This window comes from Vulpes lagopus, chromosome 24 (assembly GCF_018345385.1).
Source record: "Vulpes lagopus strain Blue_001 chromosome 24, ASM1834538v1, whole genome shotgun sequence".
In the NCBI taxonomy this organism is placed as follows: domain Eukaryota; kingdom Metazoa; phylum Chordata; class Mammalia; order Carnivora; family Canidae; genus Vulpes; species Vulpes lagopus.
In genome coordinates, this window is record NC_054847.1 from 10,883,294 (window position 1) to 10,908,082 (window position 24,789).

Genomic DNA, 24,789 nt, shown 5'->3' on the forward strand with positions numbered 1-24,789 from the left:
TCTGACCCTCCCCTTGCTCCTGCCCTCTCTCTCGCAAATAAAAAATATATTTTGTTTAAAAAAGAAATAAAATGTGAGCTCTGTATGCGAACTGAGTATATAATCTTAAATGTTTTAATAGCTATTTTTAAAAATAATTTTATTTGAATTCAATTTGCCACCATACAGAATAACACCCAGTCCTCATCCCATCAAGCGCCCTCCTTAGCGCCCATTAGCCAGTTTAAATGTTTTTATAGCTGTTAAAAGAAATTAAAAATAAACAAATGAAATAAACTGTAATAATGTTTTATTTAACCCAATATTCAAAATATTATTGTATCAACATACAATAAATATCTTAAAAATTGATGAGATACTTCATAATCCTTTTGTCGTGCTAAGTCTTTGGAACCTGGTGTGCGTTTTACATTGTCAGCACATCTCAGTTCAGACCAGCCACATTTCAAGTGCCCAGTGGCCACTCTGCTGGCAGAGCTGAGACAAAGTCACACACACCGGCTCTGAGAAATAGTTTACATATAATGAAGGGCTATTGGGACCAAGGAGAATTCATCCCAAGTGCAAGGATGATTTATCAGCTAGCACAGAGACAGCTTGGATTCCCCAGAATCTTTGCCACCTGCTAGATAATGCCTGAAATTTCACCATCAGCTCCCTGTAATCTTCATAACTGTGACACACTCTTCTCCTTTTTCACTCACAGACTGGAGACCTGGGATATGGGTTTACAGAAGGATGTGGGCCACAAGGTTTTCCCTCCATGGGAAAAACTAAGAGAACACAGGAAAAGTTACTCTGGCTCACCAGAGATGTGTCATAGCAAAGCGAGTTCAAAACCTGTAACTCTCTCCCACCTTTCCAATCACATTAGCTGCCCTGATTAGCTGAATTTGCCAGGCTTCCCATCAAAACAGCTTCCCTGGGACACATGCTGGAGGAAGGCCAGCCTGCCCGCTCTGGAAGCCCTGGTGCTCTCATCCCTTGTGCCACTCTAGACCTCACACCGGGCCAGGGCATCTCATCTAGACATGCTGGAGGAGTGTCCACTGGACAGAAATGGGAATGTCTTAGGGAGCTATTGCTGCCCCCCAGAACCCCCACCCCAGGCCCTACAGGCTTAGGGAGCATTTCAGTTTGGTGGTTTCTACAGACCTTTGACCCACTCTACTCTGTGGACTCCTGAGGAGAGGCGGAAGGGGAACCTAATCTCCCAGGCTATTGTGGGACCTGCTAACCTGCTATTATCTGAAGAAAATGCTGAACATTTCAGATCTCAGAGCCAAACAGCCTACAGTGTGGAAACATCTGAGTTTCTGGAGGGATTGTTTTTCAGTGTCTGGCACTGTGTTGACGGCCCATGGAGGAGGTGGGGGAGAAGGGCTTGTAACCCCAGAATAGAAGCCCCATTTCCTGAACAGCCTGCTTGAACCAGAGTGTTTTTAAAGTTAACCCAAATTATTAAATAAGATGAGTGAGTTCCCACAGCTCACAGACAGCACAGCACTCAGCATAGAATTACAGACGTCAAATAAAGATTGGGAGTCCTGGGGGCACCTGGGTGTCTCAGTGGTTAAGCCCCTGCCTTCGGCTCAGGGCGAGGTCCCAGGGTCCTGGGATCATGACCCACATCAGGCTCCCTGCAGGGAACCTGCTTCTCCCTCTGCCTATGTCTCTGCCTCCCTCTCTGTGTCTCTCATGAATAAATAAACAAAATCTTAAAAAAAAAAAAAAAAGATTGGGAGTCCTGTGTGTGGTGGTGGTAAAAGCACCCAGTAGAGTGGGCCAAGCTTCCATGCTTCGGGTGGCATGGGTAAGGGGTTTGCCAGAGCCTGGGGTGTCTCACTACAGAACCCCATCCTCTCCTTGCATCCTCCCTGTAATCTAGAACCAGGCCCCCTCCGTCTCCTCAGCTCCACCCCCACGCTCCCCTACCACCAACCAAGGAGAACCAAAGTGCCAAAATGTGAAACAAAATGTTTGCTATGAAATTCCTGGGGGAGAGAATATTTTCTGGTGAACAGTATCTTTATGAAAACACCCAGGCTGACTCCACAGCTGTTGTAAAAATTTATCTGCACCATCAAATGTGTTTCACTCGGTGACTTATCTGATTTGGAAGCAGATTCTTCATGATGCATCAGGAATCTCGGGAGGGAGCTAAGTATACCAACAACAAAACAAACTTGTTAAAAAGTTACAAAAGTGATGCTGTGCCTACTAACTCCACTTTTTTCCCCCAAAGTTCTCAGACCACAGCTCGCACTCCTGTGCAGTGATGACTGGGAGCAGGCTGGAGGCGGCGGTGCCCCCTCAAGCCAGAAAACAAGTCAGGGCTGGGGAAGGGCCACCACGCTTCACTAACCCACTGTCCCAGATGTGTGACTATACAATCTACAGCCTGGAAGTGCCTGCCTGCCTTCCAGGTCGCTTGAGAGGTTGGGGGTGTCAGTGGAACAATCACAGTTTTGAATTGCATGAATTGTCGTTTCCTAACAAAACGACATTGGCATTTGGCAACTGTGAGGGGTTTCGCATGTGAGGGGTTTCGGGTAGAGATTCTCCTTATCCAAGGAAGCAGCAAGCAGGATGGCATGGCAGGCAGGGCGGTGGCCTGAGGTCAGCCTGCTGGCCTGCGAGCCTGTGTGTCACAAGCATCACCATTTCTCAACTAGAACATATGTGAGGAGGCTGGGCATGGGGTCTGAAGATGAAATAAAAAGCAAAGCCTATATTCGGACAGGGAAGTGTGAAATGCAAACTACAGAATTTCTTTGGACTCTGTGTGTGTGTGTGTGTGTGTGTGTGTGTGTGTGTGTTTGTGTTTGTGTGTGGTCAGTGTCTGACCTCATAAACCTCCTCAAAGTTTAACGCATCTAACATGCCCTAAACCCCAAACCCTAAAGCTGCCACAGTTGTTAACCATTCGAGTGCCTTTTAAAAAAGGAATTAGCTGGGAAACCACCTGTTTCTATATGACATGTAAAAAGGGTTATTTTTAAAGGTACATTTACATGACACTTATTTTTTTTAAAAGATTTATTTATTCATAGAGAGAGAGAGGCAGAGACACAGGCAGAGGGAGAAGCAGGCTCCATGCGGGGAGCCCAATGTGGGACTCGATCCCAGGTCTCTAGGATCACACCCTGGGCTGCAGGCGGCACTAAACCGCTGCACCACCAGGGCTGCCCTACATGACACTTTTAAACGTAGGGCATTTTTGAGTTACCGAAGCCTTAACCTAAATAAAACAAAGCATTTGTTTTTCAATGTAGACAAGAGGGGCACCTGGGTGGCTCAGTCAGTTAGGGTCTGACTCTTGATTTTGGCTCAGGTCATTTTATCTCAGGGGCATGAGATCGAGCCCTATGTTGGGCTCACACCTTGGGCAGGATTCTCTCTCTCCATCTCCCTCTGCCCCTAACCCTCCTCTCTACAAAAAAAAAAATGTAGACAAGAATTTGCTTCATTTGAATAATAAATTTATTTTATTGAATAATAAATTTTAAAAGCCAGCTATAGGGATGCCTGGGTGGCTCAGTGGTTCAATGTCTGCCTTCAGTTCAGGGCATGATCCTGGGATGTGGGATCGAGTCCCATATCGGGCTCCTTACAGGGACCCTGCTTCTCTCTCTGCCTGTGTTTTTGCCTCTCTCTGTGTGTCTCTCATGAATAAATGAATAAAATCTTTAAATAAATAGTCAGGGCACTATCACCATCAAAAATCAGTCACTTCCCAAATGGGAAGGGGTATGTCATCATGTTGCAGTAAAAGCTAAACCTCAAACCAAATTGAGGGAGACCCAAGAACGGCAGTTAGAGGAGCCTAAACTTGTAACTACTCTCCTAGTCACTAAGAAATGAAATTAGGGCAGGTTCAAGGGTGAGGAGTGTCATTTAAGTATCTAGGTGATTGTATAAAACCCCTCCAAGACCCAGTGATTTCTGGGGTGGAAATTCCCAAAAGCCTCCATCATGACTCACCATAATTTGCTGCCTCAGAGTCCCCACTGGTTTTGGCAGACCTCAGTGCCCCAAAGCTCCAGGCCAGCGGTAGTGGCAGCGGTATCTGGAAGCTTCCGTTTGGAGAAAATGGGGGTGAGGGATGGGTGGTGGCAAATTGCCTTATAAGGAAACTGTAAATTCTGGGAGGGCCTGGTGTTTCATCAAACTAGAAAAATGTTGAAGAGAAGATCCAAGAGCCCCAATGCCCCTCCCATCCAGAGTTCAGAGTTGGGGGAAAGAGAAGCGAGGGATATGTGTCCTTAAGAGAACATTCTTCTCTTTCAATCCACCTAGAGGCTCCGCGGCAATGTCTTAACCAAGTTCTGGAAACAAGAAGGCATCCAGCTCACAAAGGTCAGACCTGGACACGAATGTACCATGGAGCCTGTCGGGTGCGCCCCATTGTGGCCACTCCCTCAGAATTTCCAATTCCCCACTCTACTGGCCTGATGGGGCTTCTGTAGCAGAGAGCGCAGTAAGTTAAGGACTCTTGCCCACCCCACCCCCCCACTTTGCCTCTCTGGAGATGGGGGCGTTACCTGGAGCTCCCGTCTTCCACCAGGCCATTCTGAGCTGGAGCAGAAACGATGGGCGGTCCATAGGATCCTCCAGACGTGCACATTTGGGCTCAGTGCTGGGCTGTCTGGGATGCGCTTCCTGGCACATAATTACCACCATCAAGATTATTATTAGCATTAGGCATTTACATGACACTTAATATTTTCAAAGCATTGTACTGCCGTTTAATTAGTTTTTCCTTGCAACATTCCTGTCGAGTCCACACTTGATAGCTGGGAGACTGACAGGAGGAAGAGAGAAATGCTAAAGGTTGGTGGGGAAGAGGGGATGCTGAATAGTCACTTGGCTTTTATTCTCTCCAGTGACCCAGGTAAGATCACTGCTCCCCAAATCCCTGCAAATTCTGCATCCCCAAGCCCCAGGTCCTGTCTATCAAGGCACCCATTAACCTCCAGCAGTGTGGTGGGGGTGGAGTCTCTTCCTTGGTATATTGTGATTGAAGGTTCAGACACCTTAAAAAAAAAAAAAAAAAAGGCCTGTGTCAGTCAAGTTCAAGTTCACTTTTATTCAAAACTGCTGACACCCTTAGTCTCATTCCAAACCTCTCCATTAAAGTAAGTTTAAAAATCCCAGGGTGGTGATTCCCAAACCTAAGGCCGCTCTGATAGGATGGCTTTAGTGTTTGACAAATCCTAATTCTAATTCCGTCTGTTAAAACTAGGAGTGGTGGGTGCAGGCCTCTCTGCCTCCCGCTGGCTCTGGAGGCTTCTCTCTGGGGCCTTAGAGCCCCAGAAGGGTCATGAGAAGCCATAGGTTCTACTTCGGAGACAATAATACCTTTTTTGGTACAAGGCCTCTCATTTCCCTCCCTGCTAAAGCTTCGGGAAAGAGGGAAAGGGGAGGGATGCAGCCCAGGCGCAACGGAGGAGGGACGCCTGAAATCTTGGGCTAACGCTGTAGGTTCCCACCACCCTGGGGGAGCAACCCCAGCCCCACCTCGCACACACCTGTGCTTTGCTAAAGCGAGCCAGGCACCTCCATTCTCTCCGCCTCCCTGAAAGTCCTTCTCCGTGGCCGGGGTGAAACCAACGATGCCCCTTTTGCATAGGGCCAAGGCACGTTCGGCGGTAGGGACGGGGTTATGTTTCCCTTTGGCCTGCGGGCGACCTGGGGTTAAGATCGGGCGGCAGAGCTGTGTCTCCTGGCAGTGCCGGTCCAGAGTCCCCTCCTTCCCTCCCACAGGCTTCGCTTCCTTCCCTCCCTATCCCCACTCCGGGTGCTTGTTCTGGCGACTCGGTGGGCGACCCCCCCAATGGACTGCCAGGACCGGGACAGAAGCGACCTTGAGGGGTGACCGCCCCGGCGTGATTGGGAAACGCTGGGTCCTGGAGGTTTTGCCACCTGCCTCACCCGCCCCCGGGACCCACCCACCGTCCTTATCCGCACTGGGACAGTTGAAGCGCGAGTCTGGGGAAGCTCGGAGGCAGGCTTGTCTTTGCGGGACCTGAGTTCCTTGTACATCCCAGTCGGGTCCTCGCCGGCTGCTGTGGGGTGGGGGGAGGGGAGGGGAGGGGGCAAGTCTGAAAAGTCTGGGCTTTGGCGACCCCCTAGTAGACGCTGAGCCCAGCCACTGAGCCTGGGGGCGGGGTGGAGACGATGCCGCACCCCAGGAGCGGGGGCACCGCAGGAGCGGGCGGAGGCACCCCAGGAGCTGGGGCCTGCGGGCCTGCCCAGACCAGCATCTCTGCCGCGTCCGCCAGGGCAGGCACCGAGGCCGAGCCGCTGCTGGCGCTTCCCGGGATCCCTGCGCTCGGGACCGCGCGCCTGGAGACGAGGCGGACCGTGCGGGCCGGGGGATGCTGCGGCCTCCGCACGGCTCTCGGGCGGGGCCCTCGGTGCGACGCAAGCCGGGGTCTCCCCGCAGCGGGCCGAGGCTTTGGGATTCCCGTTCTCGGTCCCGGGCGGGGGCGGGCGTGCAGGGCGGGCTGGGGGCTCCCGGACCGACCCCCGCAGCCAAAGGCGCACGACTGGCGGGACGCGGCCGACTGGAGGCCTTGGGAGCGCCGAGGCCTCGCGTCTGTCCGTGCGAGGGAAACTAATCTCCGTCCTCCGTGGGGCCTGCGGGGCGACCTCAAGAGATCCCGGAGCCCACCGGTCCCCATCTGGCTCCTCGGGAGCTGGGGACAGTGGGTTCTCCATTTTCAACGGGCTTGGGCTAGTTTAGGGCTGTATCACCCTCTCCAGCTTAAAAGGAGGAAACCGAGGATGGGTTGCAGGGAAGATTGAAGGAGCTAACCCGGCCCGAGAGAGGGAGAGCCTGCTCCGAGCAAAAACCCGATAAATACTGGTTATCTACTCCGCCATCCTTCCCTCACTTTTTGGAGGAAGGGCTGATCCGCTGGTTTGCTGGCTCTCTGCCCCCTTCCCTCCCCATCTCTAACCTTTCTCCCTCTTCCTCCCTCTCCCCTTGTCTCTTCCTCTCTTCCCCACCGATCTCCCCTTTGTAAACCCTCAAAGTCAGAGTGAAATGTAAGAAACGTTTAAAATAAATCCCTTCGTTTTCGATGTCAGCCCTACCACCGAAGTTGGAAGCTGGTCAGAGCAGCGCAAGCTGGAGCGGGGTTCGCTGGCTCTGGTCTGCCTCTTGGTCAGCTCCTGGCAACACACTCGCCCCCGTGTCTTGACCTTGATTCCTGAAGTCCGGGTTCCGTGGTCGGCCTGGGAGAGTCCCGACAAGCGGACCAACAGGATAGAAACAGAATCCCTGCTTTCCCGATCTGGCCGGCAAGGAGGGTGTCCACACACCCACCCCGCTCAGCCCATAGCGTCTGCCCCGGGCTGGCCACAGGTCCTAGGATACCCACTGTGCTAGGCCCAGGCCTAGAGCTCCCAATTTCCCAGGCCGACCTGGCTTAGTGGGGAGGCAGTTGACCCCAGGACTGCTATACAGAGGCCAAAAGGCAGGCGCCACGTTCGGAATTCCACGGGTCAGGGCTGAGGGGCTGGGAAAGAAAGTGCTGTCACAGGCTGTATGAGTCCTAAGGCACCAAGAACCAGAATCGGCAAACCCAAGGCCACCAGTGGTACTGTGCTTCCGGAGAGACGGTGAAAAACCCTGAGCCACACAGACCACCGGGACGGGAGTCAGGGCCAGGACACCAACTAAGACTTCAGGCCTCAGTTTGTATTCACACTGCCGTTCACAGGAAAGATGATCAGACCTCCCCATCTTGATTTTTCTATCTCTAAATAGGACCACTAACCCCAAGCCTGAATCACATTTGGGTGGGGGGTTGTGGGGGGTTGTTGAGAGGCTGAAATTCTCCACCACCCCCAGGAGCCAGCCATCGCATAACTATTCCTGGACTCACAGACGGAAAGAACAGAAATGTCCCCTCCATTGGGAAAGTAAAGGGTCCAGGGTTTAAAGTGGCAAATGCTCTGATTGTCCCCAGGGGAGTTTCTTAGTCCCAGGGGAAGGGATGTGCGGCCTCTGCTCTGCTGTGGATAAGGGGATAGGGCCTTGCACAGCCACTCGGGGAAAGCTGAAGACCCAGGTTAGGGGCCCCATCTGCTGTTCCGTCAGGTATGGACTGATTGCGGCTGCCCAACCAGCCTAACTCAGCCAGGTGGCCCCACGTTTGGGCGCCAGGCCTGGCAGAACAGCACCATCCCATGGAACCGGGCTTTCCTGGAGGGCGCAAACCTGGAACTCGAAGCGCAAGTTATACCCGATCTCCCGGTAACCTGAGCGACATATTGCTCCCTCTGCCTGGGTTTCCATGCTTTATTAATTTCGTGGAGAGTTCAAGGGGAAGTGGTTTGAGGTTTAAGCTATCCTACACTGGTCTTAACGCTTGAGTTTTCTGTTCTCTGTGACGGGGCCTCTGGTTGGGGGCCAGTCCACTCCTGGCAGTGGGGATAGACCTGCAGTGTTCCTAGCCCCACCGTTCTTTCCAGGTGTGGCACTTCTTCAGTCCTGTTTTGACACTAACCCACATCCAGGGCCTGCGTCTTCTCATCTAAGCCTTCCACAGTAGCATCCATTATGTTCTCACTGGCCCTGTGACATGAGTCCTCCCCAACGTGTTCACACTGCAAAGTGAGGAAAGTTCACCTGTTTTTTTTCTTTTTAAAAAGATTTTAGTAAATGGGCACTTACCAAGGTAATTCGGGCCGAGAAACAATCTGACTCTCATCAAATGAAATCCTTGGACAACTGAGAAAACAATAGTATAATCAAAGCAGCTATACATTAAATATGTATAAGAGATTAGGCTATAAATGGCATATAAAGGTCCGGGACCTATGAAGAGTTAGAAATGGAAAGAAAATAAGACACAAGCGCCTCTTGACGGGATGAGCACTGGGTGTTATGCTATATGTTGGCAAATCGAACTCCATAAAAATAAAAAAAAGATATGGTATATATAAAGAAGATATAAAAAAGTGCCTATATTTATGGCTCAGATTCAATGCTAGATTCAAGGTCAGAGTGGAGAGGGGATCCGTTTAATCTAATACCCTCAGTTTAGAATAAAGAAACCGGCTCAGCGGGAACCAGGGCCTGCTCAAGGTCACATTGCAGAGAGAGGGGGCTAAGGAACCCAGTCCCCTACTCCCAACGCAGCGCATCCCATCCCGCTGTCTCAGGCATTTTCTACTTTTCTGAATCACAGAGCAAAGGGCCCCACGTGGGTTTTTTCTCTCGGGCTTTGGCTCTCACGAGGCGAGGGGATCCCAAGAAGGATCCTTTCCCGGAATCTATACTCGGTCAGGCGCTGGCTGACAGGGAAAGAGGCCAAAATTCTCCCCCTCGGGTGGGGGACTTGGATCATAAACCTCGGTCTTGAGCACCACACAGCTGCAGTTCCCCAAAGGCACCGACAGGTGGCGCGTTCCTCACAGCAAAACGGGCCGGGAATTCGACAGCGCCGCCTCCCCTCGGCCCCTGCCCCAGCCGCTGGCCTAGGGTCCCTCTCCAGAGAAAGGGGACAATAAGGGGTGTAGCGGGGGAGCTCAGGCTAGGTGCCTAATGCTTTGAAAAGACAATCCCTAGAAACTCTGGTTCCAGCCTTGGGCTCAGAGAGGCCTCACGCTCCGTGGAAGGGGTCAATGAGCACTGGGTGCAGAGGGCTAGGCTCTGCCCGGGGGTCAGAGAACACACCGAGACCCTTCGGGGTCACCCCTAGGGGCGTCAGCATCCCTCAACCGACTCATCCGTGAGCTCGCTCGTTCACGCGCACTCGGCTGCCGCCTTTCTCAGCCACCCGCCCACCTACCCTTCACGTATTTTTTCTTTTATATTTGAAGGGTGGAGGGAGAATAAGGGAAGAATAAGGGGAAGACGGCACTTTTTTTCAATTGCGACAATAATTATCCGAAAGCAGGTTTCTTAATCTGCTCACCCATTATTGACTTTTCTTCTAATATTTGGCTTTGTTGCTTTGATCACGTACTTGGCTCCTTTGCATAACAATTTTGGGGCGGGGGTCCTTGGGGCGGGAGGGGAGGGACGTGCAGGCAATAGCCCCACTCTCCGCAGGAAGTGAGGCCAGCCGCCCCCCATCCCTAACTGTACCATTCAAGCCTGGAAAGTTCTGAAGGTGAGTGGGGTTGGAGAGGAAGCTGCTAACCCCTCGGGGAGGAGGTTGGGGAGGAACCCTAAGAGCCTGGAGTTAGACCCTGCCAAAGGAGGAATTGTGTCTCCCCCTCGTGTCCCACTGCATTCCCAACCCCAAGAGACCCTGCCTCAGGCCCTCTTCCCCCCAGGCACACACACACATACTGGGGAGACAGCAAACCTCACTTAGAGGGGAATGGAATGGGTGGGCAGCCAGGGAATGGAGACTATTACTATCTCTCATCTCCTCCTGGCACTCTCATCTGGGACTTAGGCCACTGGACAAAACTCAGACTCCTATGGCTCCGAGCTGGGTTTGGTGAGCTCTGGGACCAGTGACGGCCTCTGTGGGACCCTGACCTAGTCCCTTCCCTTCTCCCTGTCTCCGTTGTGTGATCTGCAGAGTGGGCTTTGTGTCTACGCACTTTGAGTCCCTTTGATCTTGCCTTTGCCACAAGTTGCCCACCTCCCCTCCCCCCAATCAGGGTTAGGACTTCAGGGCTGCATAGGTGTTTCTTCCAGAGGAAGAGGAAAACAGTGGCTGTTTTAATCTATGTTTAAACAACTGCCTCCTCCGCCTTTGCATAGTTCCTATCAGGGGTGAGAGATGAACAGTTGGTTTGGGGTCAGAGCCCCCGAGGGGGCTTGCGACTTAACACTCCTTACTTTCCAAAGCCTCCATAAAGGGAGTTGCTCTCTCATTCCAGCTCACACAAAAACACACACGAGGAGACTCTATACACATGGACACGCACAGGCACGTACAACCGTGCAGAGCCCATCCACACACAACACTTGCACACGTGAACATAGCGCAAGCACAGGAGGATTAGCGGGACACCGAAAATCCACACAGTCCTTCCGAGCACACCCAGACACACTTGCCCACTCACTCACCTGGAGCCTCACACACAGAGTCACGAACAAGTACGCACGCGCGGCGCACACTCGCCCCTCTCCCCTGTTTCTGCAGGAGCTAGCAGATGGGGAAGGTGGCCCGGGAAGGCCTCGGCGTTGCAGTGACCCCTCCCCTCCCTCCTCACCCGCAAGCGATCCAGGCTAGGATAGAAGGAGGTGGGGTGGGCGTGGGGGGAGACACAAGGGTCTCGCCCCTTTGCCTCTCCACTACAGGCTCTGGAGACTGCCCTTCCCGTCCGCTTCCCTTCTGGACTAAACTTTTTCTCTCCCTTACCTCCCCGCCAGCCTCCCGCAGCGCCGACCTCGGCTGGAGCCCGGAGCAAGTCCCGCATCCTCTCCGGGGTGAGGGTCCGCAGGCTGCGTCCCCAAGGACGAAAGGGGGGCGCGGCCTGGCTGTCGCTCCGGGCCCGCCGGGAGGGAGGCGGGAAGGCGCGGGCCAGGAGCCAGAGCAGCGAGAGCTGGGTGCGCGGACTTCTGCTTCCTTTCCCGGGTCAGTGGTAGAAGATCCCAGGGACAACCTCTCACCCCTATGGGAGTCGGGGGAAGGAGAAGGACCGTTTCCTCTGGGGCAAACAGTAAGAACGCAGTTTGGAGCTGCAGGGGCATTCCTATGCAAAGGACTTGGATGCTGCGGTTTTTCTTCTTTTCTTGAGTTTTTGTTTTTGTTTTTTGTTTTTTTTTGTCCGCAACTTTGAAGTTGGGTCCGGACATCCCGGGGAGCACGGACTGAGCCGAGGGGGCAGCAGAACCCAGAAGCCGCGCTGGCCCCTCCTCACTCGCTCCCACACTGGTACCCACCGGCGTGCACACGCTCGAGGCCAGTCGGTGTGGACTCCGACCCGCGCCGAGCAGGATCGAGGTGGGAGCCGCCACTTGGACAGGTGGGGACTGAGGTGGGCCAGGGGCCCCCTCGGCCTGAGGGTGCCTGGGCTCAGGGAACCTCCTAGGGAGGGGGAGGGGTGAGAGAGGACGAACAGCAAAATAAAAGAGAAGAAAATTCAAGCGTAGACGCTGAATTTACTCTGGGTTTTCTTATTTTTGTGGGGAAGGATAAAACATTAGCGTTTCAGTTTTGGTGTTTGGGTGGAATTCCGTGTAAGGAGAAAAGCAGGATGTCTGATTAAAATGAAGAAAAATATGGAGAGAGAGTGTGTGTGGTTGCTTTGCTTTTGGGAGCCATGAGTTCTAAAATCCTCGGCTCCAGGGGCCTGGCTCGCTTGGTGGTACAGCTCCAGAGTGGTTTGGGGATACAGAGATGGGGAAGGCTTTCCTTGTAATAGGAGCCGAGGGGTCCTGCATCTCACCTTCCAGCATCCCTGCGCAGCCCTAACCCAGCTAGTCTACCCGCCAGCAGCAACCAGTCGGGTGTTTGCGAGCTGGCGTCCCCGGCACCCGGCGCCGGCCCCGCAGGCAGTCCGCAGGGCTCAATAAGGAAACCAGGGCCCCGGGAGCCCTTTCCAAATCCTGACCACCAGGTGCAGTTTACAGAAATCACTGAAATGTTTCCCCCATTTCCACACAGTCAAGTGAAGAAAGGGCTTAATTTTCTCAGCTTGATCAGGCTTGAGAGGAAAAAAAAATCTTCAGACAAAAACCCAAACCGTTTCTAGAACAAAAAGGTGCGTGCTGTGAACTGCTCCCTCGGATAAGAGGGAAAAAACCCTGTGAAAGGCAGAATGGTGGGGACAAGAATCCAAATATTGAAATCCCCAAAGAGGACAACCTCCAACAGCAGACACCTTCCTTCCTTCTTTTCTTCCTTCCTTCCTTCCTTCCTTCCTTCCTTCCTTCCTTCCTTCCTTCCTTCCTTCCTCTTTCTCTTTCTCTTTTTCTCTCTTTCTTTCTTCCTTTCTCTCTTTCTTTCTCTCTTTCTTTGAAATTTCTAGGAACCTGGACATTTACCAGTGTATTTCACGCACACAGAAAAAAAAAAAGAAATTCTCCCTGGCTCCCCCCACCCACCCGCGCACCCACCCAGTGTTCTGGGCCATCTACAAACAAAGCTGCCGCCCCAATTTCTAGAGTCAACAGAGCATTTTATTTTCCATGGTTTGCCTCCCACGCACCCCCCACCCATCTCAGCGTTTACCCTTCCCCCGCCTCCCCCAGTCCCACTCCAAGCTTCGGGCAGAATTGCTTAGGATCCCTAACCAATACCCAACGAATCCCCTTGCACCCACCCACCCCCCACATTATTATCGCTTCCAAATGAAGACCAAAACCAAGAGCGCTAATTGAATTAGTCTATTGAAAGGACTGTCAGGTACAATGACGTGGCTCGAGGCCCCACATTTCCCAAGGTCTATAGGCTTTGGGGACCTGCGATGTATAGTCTGACCTTCTGGCTCATAATAATACCGCGGCACTTGTAGCAGAAATCTCCTTGCATTCACTCCCAACAAAACCGCTGGTCACCCAGTCCCCGTAGGAAGGCTGCACGCTATTGTGTTGCGACAACTCATTCATGTCCCGCGCCACGAGGCCCCACCGCCATCTGATCTACACTCGAAATGCGATTACCACCGTGTGCATGCAACACGCTCGCACTCTCGGCCCATCGCGCACACGCCTGGCCAGGCTGCAAGAGCTTTTCCTTCACAATTCTCCTCACACCCATCCCCAAAAGAGAGGTGGAAGCAGGCAGAACCATGACATTTGTCTCTGCCTAAACGAAATCCAAAAGTCTGCGGAAATGCAGGTTGGCGGGAGATCTCTTTTCCGAACTGCACGCACCCAGACCCTCAGCAAACATTTCTCCGAGCCCAACTGGCTGGTGGGGCAGACTTGGGTGGACACGCTAAAGTGTACATACACGAGCCTCCTGCCATGCACACAAATACAGACACAAAAGGTTTTTTTTTTTTTAATAGACTCTCTTTGTGATTCTTACATACACAAGCAAATAGACACAGATATAGGCTTTGGCCCCCACAGCCACGGGCAACTCTGCAAATTGTTAAGTGGTTTTTTGCAAGAATGGGAAGAGGAGAAACAGGTATAATTTCTCAGCCTTCACCTTGAAAAGCACTCATCAGTCTTCCTGCTATATGACCCTCAGACTTCTGTAGCACCCCCCCAAACACATAAACATACTTCCTATCTGTTTGGCCAGGTGCCTTTTTGCTTAGTGGAAGCCCCTGTTAGCCGCAGAGAATGCAGAACATAGAGAAAGTAATCTGGGACTGGGAGAGAGGCAGTAGGATTGGGGTCTCTCTCTATCCGGCTTCCCCCATCCCCACACCACCACCAGTGAAAGCCTCTTTGGGCCCCCTCCTTCCCTCTCTCCCTCCCTCCATCCCTCAAGTGGGGGAAATAAACCATAGGGGTTCTGCCCTTCCGCATTTAAAACAAAATATCTTTTTCCCTATTCTCTGCTTTAATGTGAGCTGGGTATGGAAGTGGAACTTAGGGACCATCTATTGCAAAGATGTAGCTAGGTCAGTGGCCTTCTGTGGAGCCTCTTACCCTGGGAAACTGCACCACTCAGAACGTCAAGGCAACGGAAATGGGCACTGGGTGCCTCCAAACTTCCATACCTTTGGCTCAGAAGCAGAGGGCTTTTGAAGAAAGGGACTCCATTCTCTTCCTTGTAGATTTCCCTACCTGCTTCCCGACAGTCAATCTCCTGGCCATCCCCACCTGGATATCTATCAGGTTGGAAGAAAATCCTTGAATTCTCAAAGGCAGAAAGGAGTACCCCCAAATGCATAGCCACACAAGTGTATTCAGACGTGTGCACACACACCGCTCCAGTCACACCCAATCCCTTCACCCAACATACTCACAACTCGCCCAGTCCCGAGCCCACTCGGAGTCCTCTGGACCCCCCTCACACCCCCATCTCGGGCCAACATTTGCTCCCTCTCAGCACTCACACACCTCACTTCCCGGCTGGCTTGCTGGGACACCACCCCGCTAGCCTAGTGTGTTCATTTTCAGGAAGGAGAGGAGGGCTTGGGGCCGGGTGGGGGTCGTGGAGAGCTGAGGGTTCTGGGTGCGGCGCATCCGGGGCGCAGGCCGGCCTCGGGGAGGTGGGTGGGTGGGGGGGACCAGGCAGCGCGCGGAGCGCCGCCTAATCCAGCCGGAGCTCGTGGGCCGCGGGTGCATTTATCATCCCATTACTGTAACAAATCCGGGCTCTACTACATGAAAGGTAAAATGAATTACCGACGTTAAGCCGTCAATAAAGTCATTTCTGTAAATGGTGTCTCCAAAGGGCCGCCGCATTATTCAGCTGGCTTTATCAGCTGGCTGGAAATTACGTGGAGGAGCCCGGCCGCGCGGCGCGCGGGGCCGCTCACTTTGATTAAGCGTCTTGCCAGCGCGATGTGACAGAGCTTTTGACCAGGGTTTTATTCACAGGCCTGTGATGAACGCCAAGCTGATCAGGCGGAATGAAGAGTAATTAAAACCTATAAATTATCTTCCGCAGCCCTTCTCGAGGCGTCTCCTGCAGGCGAGATAAGGCGTCGAGACCCTATTTACGGCGCTGAAAGGGACCGCGGCGCACAAAAGCTACGCGGCTAAATAGGATATTGATAGTGTCCTAATTAGAATTTAATTAAGTACCCACGCTCGCTTGCGGGATAAAGATTTCAATTTTGCGAACTTAAATATAAATAAAACCCCACCCCCCATTTCGGGGAGAAAAGGTGGGGGCACCGGGAGATTTTCGGGGAGCCCTTGGGTGTAGAACTGAAGAGGACCCGGCCGACTCCCAGGTGGGGCTGGGGGGCGGGCTTGGGAGGGCCGAGGAGATCACCCCGGCCGGCAGCGCAGCGCTCCCCAAAGTGGTTCGGGCAGCCCCCAGGCGGCTGGGAAGGTCTAACCGGGAGCTCTGAGAACCCCAGTAGAGGAGGACCCCCCGGCCGGCCGACCCGAGGATGCAGCCAGCAGCACCAACTCCCACTCTCCACCAGCCTCTAAACTTCGGGTCCTGGGGCGGTTCGGCCTTTCGCGGGTTTCGTTTTATTTTCCTTCCAACCCTCTGTGACTTTTCTGGTCACGGGGGAATTGTTTTGTATCGTCCTCTAAGACAATATCCCCCCCAGAGACCCCTTTTCCGCTCCCAGACGGGGATGGGGCCAGAGAGAACAGGTCCCCCGGAGCCCCACGCTAACATCCCTGAGAAGGCCTAAGTTGCCCGAGCCGCTCTGGCCACTCTCCGGGACCGCGGGCTGCAGGATACAGTGTGCACCTGGCCCTCTGAAATAGCTCGGCAGACAAACCCTGCTGGTGTCCAGCGCCTCACCTCCCCCCACTCTCCATCCTTGGCGTGGGAAAACTTTTAGGGTGCCTCGACCGACCAGGAAACAGCGAAAAAGAGCCCAGCGGACTGGAGACGAGTCTCCGTGAGTGTGGAATTGGCATGAGCCTCCGCGATCCCCCAAAGCTTGGGAAGAACAGGCAGGGCTAGAGCCAGAGGCCTCCAGGGAGTTGGGAGCAAGTCCAGAGACGTCTGGGCAACCGGGTTAAACTCGTTGTACACATCGTCAGCTGGCTAGGACAAACACTTGGGGTGCAGTGCTTTCATCGGTTTGATTTCACTTTGCAGGGAAATCTAACTGGAGGTGGCCCTGAACCCAAAAGCCGTGCCTCGCGTGCATCTGCCCTCGAACTTGCTTGGCCCAGGGGCCCGCCCTGGACAACTCTACGAGGCCCGGATGGCTTCGACTCAGGCGGCCAGGGAAAGAGCAGGCGCCTGGTGCGACCGGCTCTCCGGCTCTCTCGCGCCCTCTGGGCTTAATGGCGCCAGGACAGCTCCCGGGGGGGTTGTCGATGGTCCGGACGGGGTAGGATAGGGTAGGACAGGAGTAGGGATACTCCGGAAAGGACACGCAATGCAGCTGGTGCAGCTGGCCGGCGTGCACTGCAAAACCGACAAACAGACGGTGCTAGCTAGGAGCAAGTCGCCTCCGGGTTTGCTGTTTATGAAAAAATAAACTGCTTATCTGCAAGTAACCAACTCTAGGTCCATTTCACATCTCTGACCCTCTTCGTCTCACCCCTTCCCTACACACACACACACACACACACACACACACATTTTACCCGTCCTAACAAGAAAAAGAGAGAGAGAAAATAAAAGGCTGAGTTTCTCAGGCATAGGGATGTAAAAGAGCCGAGGCTCTTGCCTCCTGACCCTGTGCCCGGCGCGCACGCACCCATAATCCTGCATTTCTCCAACAAGTTGTTTATGGAGTTGCTTCTCTATTTGCCTACACCCCCCCCCCCCCCCGAAATCCACCCCTCCCTGGGCTCCTTTGCCCCTTCCTCGGTCCTGGCTTGAAAGAGGGGGAGGGGCTCGGGCTCGGGCTCGGGTGGGGGAGGGCGGGCCGGACGCGCGGGGCTCAGGCCGCGGCGCCCCCTCTCCGCCAGCGGCCGCCGCCCCCGGATTATTTATCCGCAAAGTCCCGCGCGCGCCCATTGGGTCGAGGCCCGGGTGTCAGCGCGAGTCCTGGCTCGCCATTGGCCCCGCACACGTGCGGCCTGACTCACGTGCTTCCGGTTTGAAGGCAAAAAGTGTGCCTGGGTGATTTTTTTTTTAAGCGAGAGAGTTTGTGCAAAGATCCGAGCTGTCAGAGATTTGAAAAAAAAAAAAAAAAAAAAAAGGAGAGGAAAAAAAAAAAAAAAAAAAAAGGCAGCCCCGGCGCTGGCGGAGACGCGCTCTCCCTGCAAAAAAAGCAAAGGCGATTAAAGGCGCTGCCAGCCTCGCGCTCTGGGCACAGCTGAGCGTGACACTCGGGGAAGTAAAACCCCTCACTACTGCCTAGGAAGATGGCTAGACTTTAAAGACTATTTTTTCCCTTTAAGAAAAAAATTTCTCGGAGCTTTTTTTTTTCCTCTTTTTTTTTTTTCTTGTTTTCTTTTTTCTTTTCTTTTCCTTTTTTTTTTTTTTTTTTTCCTTCTTGGCCGTGGCTTACTCCCCATTTAAAACAAATCATTGAATCTGGTGGCAGAAAGAAAAAAAAAAAAAAGAAATAGCCAAGTGTCTCCATATCTGGATGTCTACAAATTAGAGAGGGAGAGACAGCGAGATCTATCTGCTCGATAAGAGCGGGCGGTCCAGGCCAGGCGCCTGGGCTTTTTTTCCTGCGCCCGCCCCGTGCCTTCGCCGGGGCTCCGCCGGCCTCCTTCCTCCGCGCACCCCCACGGGCCGCTGGCAAAGTGGGGTGGGGAGCGAGGCGGGGGGGGCGGGGGCCGGCGCGGCTGCCGGGGCGGCGGGGCGGCCGAGCATGGAAGAACAGCAGCCGGAGCCTAAAAGTCAGCGCGACTCGGGCCTCGGCGCGGCGGCGGCGGCGGCGGCCCCGGGCAGCCTGAGCCTGAGCCTGAGCCCCGGCGCCAGCGGCAGCAGCGGCAGCGATGGAGACAGCGTGCCGGTGTCCCCGCAGCCCGCGCCCCCCTCGCCGCCCGCGGCGCCCTGCCTGCCGCCCCTGGCCCACCACCCGCACCTCCCCCCGCACCCCCCGCCCCCGCCGCCGCCGCAGCATCTCGCGGCGCCTGCTCACCAGCCGCAGCCCGCGGCCCAGCTGCACCGCACCACCAACTTTTTCATCGACAACATCCTGAGGCCGGACTTCGGCTGCAAAAAGGAGCCGCCGCCGCCGCAGCTCTTGGTGGCGGCGGCGGCCGGAGGAGGCGCCGGAGGAGGCCGGGTCGAGCGCGAGCGGGGCCAGACCGGCGCAGGTAGAGACCCTGTCCACCCGCTGGGCACGCGGGCGCCGGGCGCCGCCTCGCTGCTGTGCGCCCCGGACGTGAACTGTGGCCCTCCCGACGGCTCTCCGCCAGCCGGCGGCGGCGCGGGCGCGTCCAAAGCCGGGAACCCGGCGGCGGCGGCGGCGGCGGCGGCGGCCGTGGCGGCGGCGGCGGCGGCGGCGGCGGCCAAGCCCTCGGACAGCGGCGGCGGCAGCGCGGGCGGCGTGGGGAGCCCCAGTGCGCAGGGCGCCAAGTACCCGGAGCACGGCAACCCGGCCATCCTGCTCATGGGCTCCGCCAACGGCGGGCCCGTGGTCAAGACTGACTCGCAGCAGCCCCTCGTGTGGCCCGCCTGGGTGTACTGCACGCGCTACTCGGACCGCCCGTCCTCCGGTGAGTACCCAGCCCGCGGCCGCGCCACGTCTCTGCGCCCCGCGGACGCCCCCAGGGCTCCCCGCCGCGGGGCCGGGGAGAACAGACCCGGCCTCGGGTGCTCTCCTCTCTCACGGCCTCCTCCTCCTCCTCCTCCTCCTCCTCCTCCTCGCCCCGTCCCGGTCGCAGTCGGCTGTGCCCCCAGTCCCGCGCTCCTGGCCTCTGTGGCCGCCACTCGAGAGGCTGCAGCTCCTGGCACGGGAAGCCCGAGTCTCGCTCGATCCTTCTGTTTGGAACTCCGAGCCCCTCGGGCCTTCTTTGTGTTTTTACCTTTATTATCCTTAAGAAAAAAACGAACAAACAAACAAACCCACAACCAGTCATTGATTTTCCTTCCAGGGAGAGGGGTGTTGAGAGCCGGCGGGAAGGTGGGCCTAGGGATCGGGCTCCGAAATCCCGCCAGCCAGGTCCTGCGGAGGCCGAAGTGGAGCAAGGCTCTCATCAGAGAAATAATCCTCACCTTGTGTTCATACAGACACAAATACCATGTCGGTATTTTCTGAGGAAAGTTCATTTGCAGAGAGATAGATTGGAGAACACACAGAAAGAGAGAGAAAAGCCTTTGATCGCTGTCCCTCCTCCCCAGGCCGGGTAAGCCAGAGAGTCTGACCCGGGTGGGTAGAACCCAGGGAAAGATGGTGCCGGGAGCCCCCGCTCCTGGTCCTCTGCCGCTCGCAGACAGTGGGAGCGGAGAGGAGACGGGTCAGGCTCCCGCCGCCGGATCGCGGGGGCTCGGGGCATGACTGGCAGCCTCCCCGGCAGCTCCGTCCTGCAGCTCGCACATCCTCCGGGCCCTGCCCCTTACTTCTTTCACTCCTTTCTTCCTCGGCTCTGCCAGTTAGCAGATTCCTCCAGCTATAGGTTGTTTTTCTCGACTGCCTTAGGCCCCTTTTCCGCCTGTCCCTCGCACTTGGAGACCCCGAGGCCGAGACGGGCGCGGGGGCAGCCCTAGGCCCCGGGAGAGGAGGCTGGGGCCTGCCCACCTTCCGGGGCGGCAGCACGGGGGAGGCCGGTGGGCGCATCGAGGAGGACGGCAGGGGTCCGGCCTACAGCTGCCGTTGCGGGCACCGGGTCCGGTGGGAGGCCGGGCACAGCGTAGCCACGCGCCGCTCCACTCCGGCTGGTGTCTAGCCTCCCCACGGCTGCCGGCCGGGCGCGGATCGATGCGCGCTATCAGCCCCCGCCATCTCGAGCCCCGTTATTGACACGTCGGGCTCCCTGAACCTCCGAAAAGCTGCTTTGATTGACTCGCCTGATGGATAGAGTGATTGAGCTGTCAGGCTGTGAGGCTCAGGCCGGCCGGGAGGCTACGATTTTATTACAAGTGTCCGCGCCTCTGCACACACATACACAACCCTCTCACAAACGTCCGGGACGCACAACGCACAGCGGGGCCTTTCTGGAGATGTACACATCTTTGCCCGCTCAGCTAATTGCTAATCTAAACCGAGGCCGTCCTTCCTCCCCACCCCACCTCTCAGTCCTCTCTGCACCCAGCTTAGGAGCCGGCCTTGCCTTTGTTCTTGGCTGCTTTCTCTCTTCGGTGCCTGGGGAGGCAGGGTACTGGCTCCTCCTGCATGGGCAGTTCACGGAGATGAACCTCAACCCAGACCTGAGTCGCTGCAGTCAGCCGGGCCTGGACTCTTTTGTCACAGGACAGCTAGTAACCCCAGGCTCTGGTCGGCCCCTGGAGCCAGCAGCCCAGCTTGCCCTTCTGTTGCTAGGTTTGGAGATGCTGGTGAAGACCCTTCTTTCCAGACAGTTTCAGATATTAAAAGGCACGACAGGGACTTAACTTGGCTCAGGAAGCTCCCATAACCAGGGTAGGGCCCGCCAAGTAAATGCCTAAATGCCGGAGGACTTGGGTCTGAGGCTGATGGACAGAGGTTCTGGCTTTAAAAGCTGCCTCCTCCTTCCCCCTCCTCTCTCCAGATCTGGACTCCATAGCAGCTTTCTTCTCAGACTAGGTTTTGGGAGAGACTTCACCTTGTTGGGGAGGTTTGCTGGGGCCTCTTCCCATATCCATCTGTGATGCAAAGCACAGATTTCTGTCCCTGTTGTCCCTCTGTCTCTTGACCTCTGCCCATAGTTTGCTCCTGAATGGGGGGTGGGGAGGAGGGATGTAGTCTCCTTGCAAATGTCATAGATGGGCAGGGGAAGCGGATCTGGCCTGTTTTTGTTATACAGGACTTTTCAATCCTGAAAACTGTAGCTTACGCGTTCAAAAGACAGAGAGAAGAGAGACCGTGCCTGCGCAGCCGGGTAGAGGAATGGGGACAGTGGGCTCTTTCTTACTGGCACCATCCAAGGGGCAAAGCAAGCAGAGAACCCTGGGGGCCAGGGTCATGTGGGTAAGATGTGTAACTGGGTGAAAGCCTTTCCCCCTCCCTTCAGAGAAAGGGGTGCTTGGTGTCTCCCTGAGACCCTCAGTGTCTCTCTGGGACCCTAGAAAGGGCTTCTTTTAGGCCAAAGAGAAAGGAGAGGCACAGAGAACATATGGCCAAAGATCTAGGCAAGCCCCTCACCGTCCCCTTGTTTTCTGGGGTCAATGGCTATAAGCAGATGGGGTCTTATTTTAAGTACTGGGTGGAGGTGCACATCTCGAGAAGGCAGCTGGAGGATTCCTTTGCAGGCTGGCAATTTCCTCAGGGCAGTCCTGCCCCGGTGTCTTCACTGGCCCGGTCTTGAGCCTCTTTTTATTCCAGGGCTGTGAAGACAGCAGGCCCCTGACCTCCAACTCTGGGATGCACCGGCCGGGGCTCCGAAGGTCTCTCCATCTTGGATTGTGGGATTTAAGTCTGGCCCGCGGCTCTCTGAATTGGGGTGTGGGGTGCACAGACAGCCGTGGCCGGTTTTCCTCCGCGGCCTCTGGTCCCCAGAAGGGGAGTCGGCCGACCCCAGCGGCCCCGCGATTGCTCTCGGGGCTAGGGGCGGGAGGGAGCTGGGGGCGCAGCGGGGCCTCCGCTGGCGCCCCGGAAGCGCGGGGCGCGATCCCCTGCAATTCTCACGGCTTCCTCTGCCCTCTCCCCCTCCCCTCTGCCCTCCGTCCCCACCCCCACCCCCACCCGGCCCTCTCCGCCGCTGCAGGTCCGCGCACCAGGAAGCTGAAGAAGAAGAAGAACGAGAAGGAGGACAAGCGGCCTCGGACGGCGTTCACGGCCGAGCAGCTGCAGAGACTCAAGGCGGAGTTCCAGGCCAACCGCTACATCACGGAGCAGCGGCGGCAGACCCTGGCCCAGGAGCTCAGCCTCAACGAGTCCCAGATCAAGATCTGGTTCCAGAACAAGCGCGCCAAGATCAAGAAGGCCACGGGCATCAAGAACGGCCTGGCGCTGCACCTCATGGCGCAGGGACTGTACAACCACTCCACCACCACGGTCCAGGACAAAGACGAGAGCGAGTAGCCGCCGCCGGCTGGGGCCGCGCGGTCCGGCCGCCGCGCCCGCGCCCCTCCCGGCCCCGCCGCCGCCGCCCGCCCGGCCGGCCCCGCCGGGGGAGGGAGAATCCGCACCAGGAGGGAGGGAGCAGCAGGGAAGCGGGAGCGCGGGCCAGCGGGCGAGCGTCTCAGAACGGAGAGTCACGTTGGAACGAAACATGTTTAAAGGGGGAGAAGGACTCGGACAGGTGCTATCGGAAAATAAGATCTATTCCCTGTTCACGGTGTCAGGGGCGAAACTGCGAACTCCTTAAAGCTCTATCTAGCCAAACCGCTTACGACCTTGTATATATTTAATTTCAGGTAAGGAAAAGAAATATGTGTAGCGATCTCTATTTGCTGGACTTTTTATTAATCTCCTTTATTATTATTGTTATAATTATTATAATTATTATAATTATTTTATCCCCCACCCCCGCCTCGCTGCCCCCGGCCCAGTTTCGTTTTCGTTGCCTGTTCTGAATGTCGTTGCTCCTCCGGTGCCTCCCGCCCCGCATCGCTGGCCCCCGTTTCTCTGGGACTTTTCTTTGTGTGCGTGAGAGTGTGTTCCCTCGCGTGTCTGCCCTTGGCCTCCCCCCGTCTCCCCCTCCCCCGCCCCCACCTCCCAGGCCCCTTCTGTCCGTCTGTCTGTCCTGCCCCCCTTTCGTTTTTCCGGAGACTTGCTGAGAAATACGACCCCACAGACTGCGAGACTGAACCGCCGCTACAAGCCAAAGATTTTATTATGTTCAGAAACCTGTAGTCTGAAATAAAGTGTACACTGTGCTCACGAGCCGCTGGCGGCTCCCCTCCTTGCGGGCTGGGGCGGGCGTGGGCGCCAGCACCCGAGGGCCCCGCGCGCGCAGCGGGCCGCGACCCCTGGCCCGGGCCGGCCTTGAGACCTCCGCAACGAATCCCGAGGGCGAGACAAGCGCGCGGCCGTGGGGGCGCCCCGGATCCCGGGAGGTCCGGAGGCCCACGCCCGGCCTCGGATTGCGTCTGGAGGAGCCCGAAGGCAAAAGCCCAGTCCTGACTTCGGAAACACTGCCCGAGCTGTCCGGCTGCTCCCTGTGCGGGCCAGGCCCAGCCTGGCTCTGGCCTCCTCTCCAACCTGCTCGGCTCCTCCTTCGGCTTGCACCTTTCCCTTTTCTCTCTTTCCTCCCCTCACAAGCAGGTTGTGCTTGAGGGGTTCCCCTCCAGAAGCCCAAGGCCTCTCCCAAGGCGGGGCAGAGGTGAGGGGCTGCCCCCCCCCACCCCCTAATTCCCAGCTGCCCACTAGGCTGCGGGGGTGGCCCTTCGGACCTGGTCTCCGGGCCTGGCCTCTCCGCCACCTGGACCTTGCCGCTCCTAGTGCAGAGAAGTGATTCCGTGGGTGAAGCGGCAGGTGGAGGCCGCAGGCACATGGAGCCTGTCCTGGCCCGGATCTCATGGTCCTTCAGAGCCCAGGGAGAAGAGGCCCCGGATGCTGGGAAGCTATGCGAAGCAGCAGCTCAGTCTGCTGCTGGGATCGCTTTCTCTTGGGGGACCCGCATTCTCACTTGGGCACAGGCCTGCCTCCTCCAGACACCAAACCTAAGCGGAGTCACTCTCAGAAAGCCAACAAAGGCTTGCTTCCTGACGGAGGGGGGCGCAGACGCAAGCATCCAGGACCCTCAGGACACATGGACTTCCCCTGAGGGAAATGTCTGCACTCCTGCCCCTGACCCTGGGGCCTGTCCTTCCAGGGCCGGCACTGGGCCCCCTACTTTCAGGGACTAGAAGGAGGAGGAACAGAGAGGGAGGTGCCTCCTCACGAGGTAGCATCTCCCTTTTGTCCAGCATTTGTTTTTGTTTCTGTTTTTTTCATGGTAAATTCTCCTTTCCTCCTTTCTTCCTGTCTTCTGAAATATGTGTGTATGTACCCATACATGTGTGGCCAGATGTAGGTGTCCTTGCAAACTTGTGTGCATATGTGCTCACGTGCAAATAGAGCTTCACCTGAGGAGTTACCTGGTTTTTGTGTGTCCCTGCATGTGTGAGTATTGAGCTCACTGGGTGTCCACTCCTCTATAATTAGATGCATACTTAGATGTTTGTGAACTCGTGGAAGTGCATGTGTTCATTTTTGTTTGCACACTAGAATGCTTGCAGGGGTGTTTGTGGGGCTTGTGCATGCTTGGGAACTCTGTCTGTGGTCTTGCCT

The 24,789-nt window shown here is 55.8% G+C and overlaps 2 protein-coding genes across 7 annotated transcripts; one reads left to right on the forward strand and one right to left on the reverse strand.

The window, feature by feature from the left end:
* Positions 1–292: 292 nt before the first annotated feature.
* Positions 293–18,697, reverse strand: LOC121482128 (translation initiation factor IF-2-like). Of its 6 annotated transcripts, none has more exons than XM_041739969.1 (7): positions 18,574–18,697; positions 5,952–8,743; positions 5,532–5,691; positions 4,974–5,036; positions 4,545–4,662; positions 3,985–4,076; positions 293–2,160 (listed from the first exon to the last, which is right to left on the reverse strand). In XM_041739969.1, the coding sequence occupies exons 2-6, from the start codon at positions 6,721–6,723 to the stop codon at positions 3,999–4,001; spliced, it is 1,191 nt and encodes a 396-aa protein (XP_041595903.1). In that variant the 5' UTR covers positions 6,724–8,743; positions 18,574–18,697; the 3' UTR covers positions 293–2,160; positions 3,985–3,998. The 6 variants fall into 6 exon arrangements, with proteins under 6 accessions (XP_041595903.1, XP_041595904.1, XP_041595905.1 ...); XM_041739970.1 differs by having other exon boundaries at positions 5,952–8,619; positions 18,574–18,645; XM_041739971.1 differs by lacking the exon at positions 18,574–18,697 and having other exon boundaries at positions 5,952–7,242; positions 7,432–13,098.
* On the forward strand, positions 17,648–23,398 carry EN1 (engrailed homeobox 1). Its single transcript, XM_041739975.1, has 2 exons — positions 17,648–19,153; positions 22,280–23,398. The coding sequence occupies exons 1-2, from the start codon at positions 18,301–18,303 to the stop codon at positions 22,594–22,596; spliced, it is 1,170 nt and encodes a 389-aa protein (XP_041595909.1). The 5' UTR covers positions 17,648–18,300; the 3' UTR covers positions 22,597–23,398.
* The last annotated feature ends 1,391 nt before the right edge of the window (positions 23,399–24,789 follow it).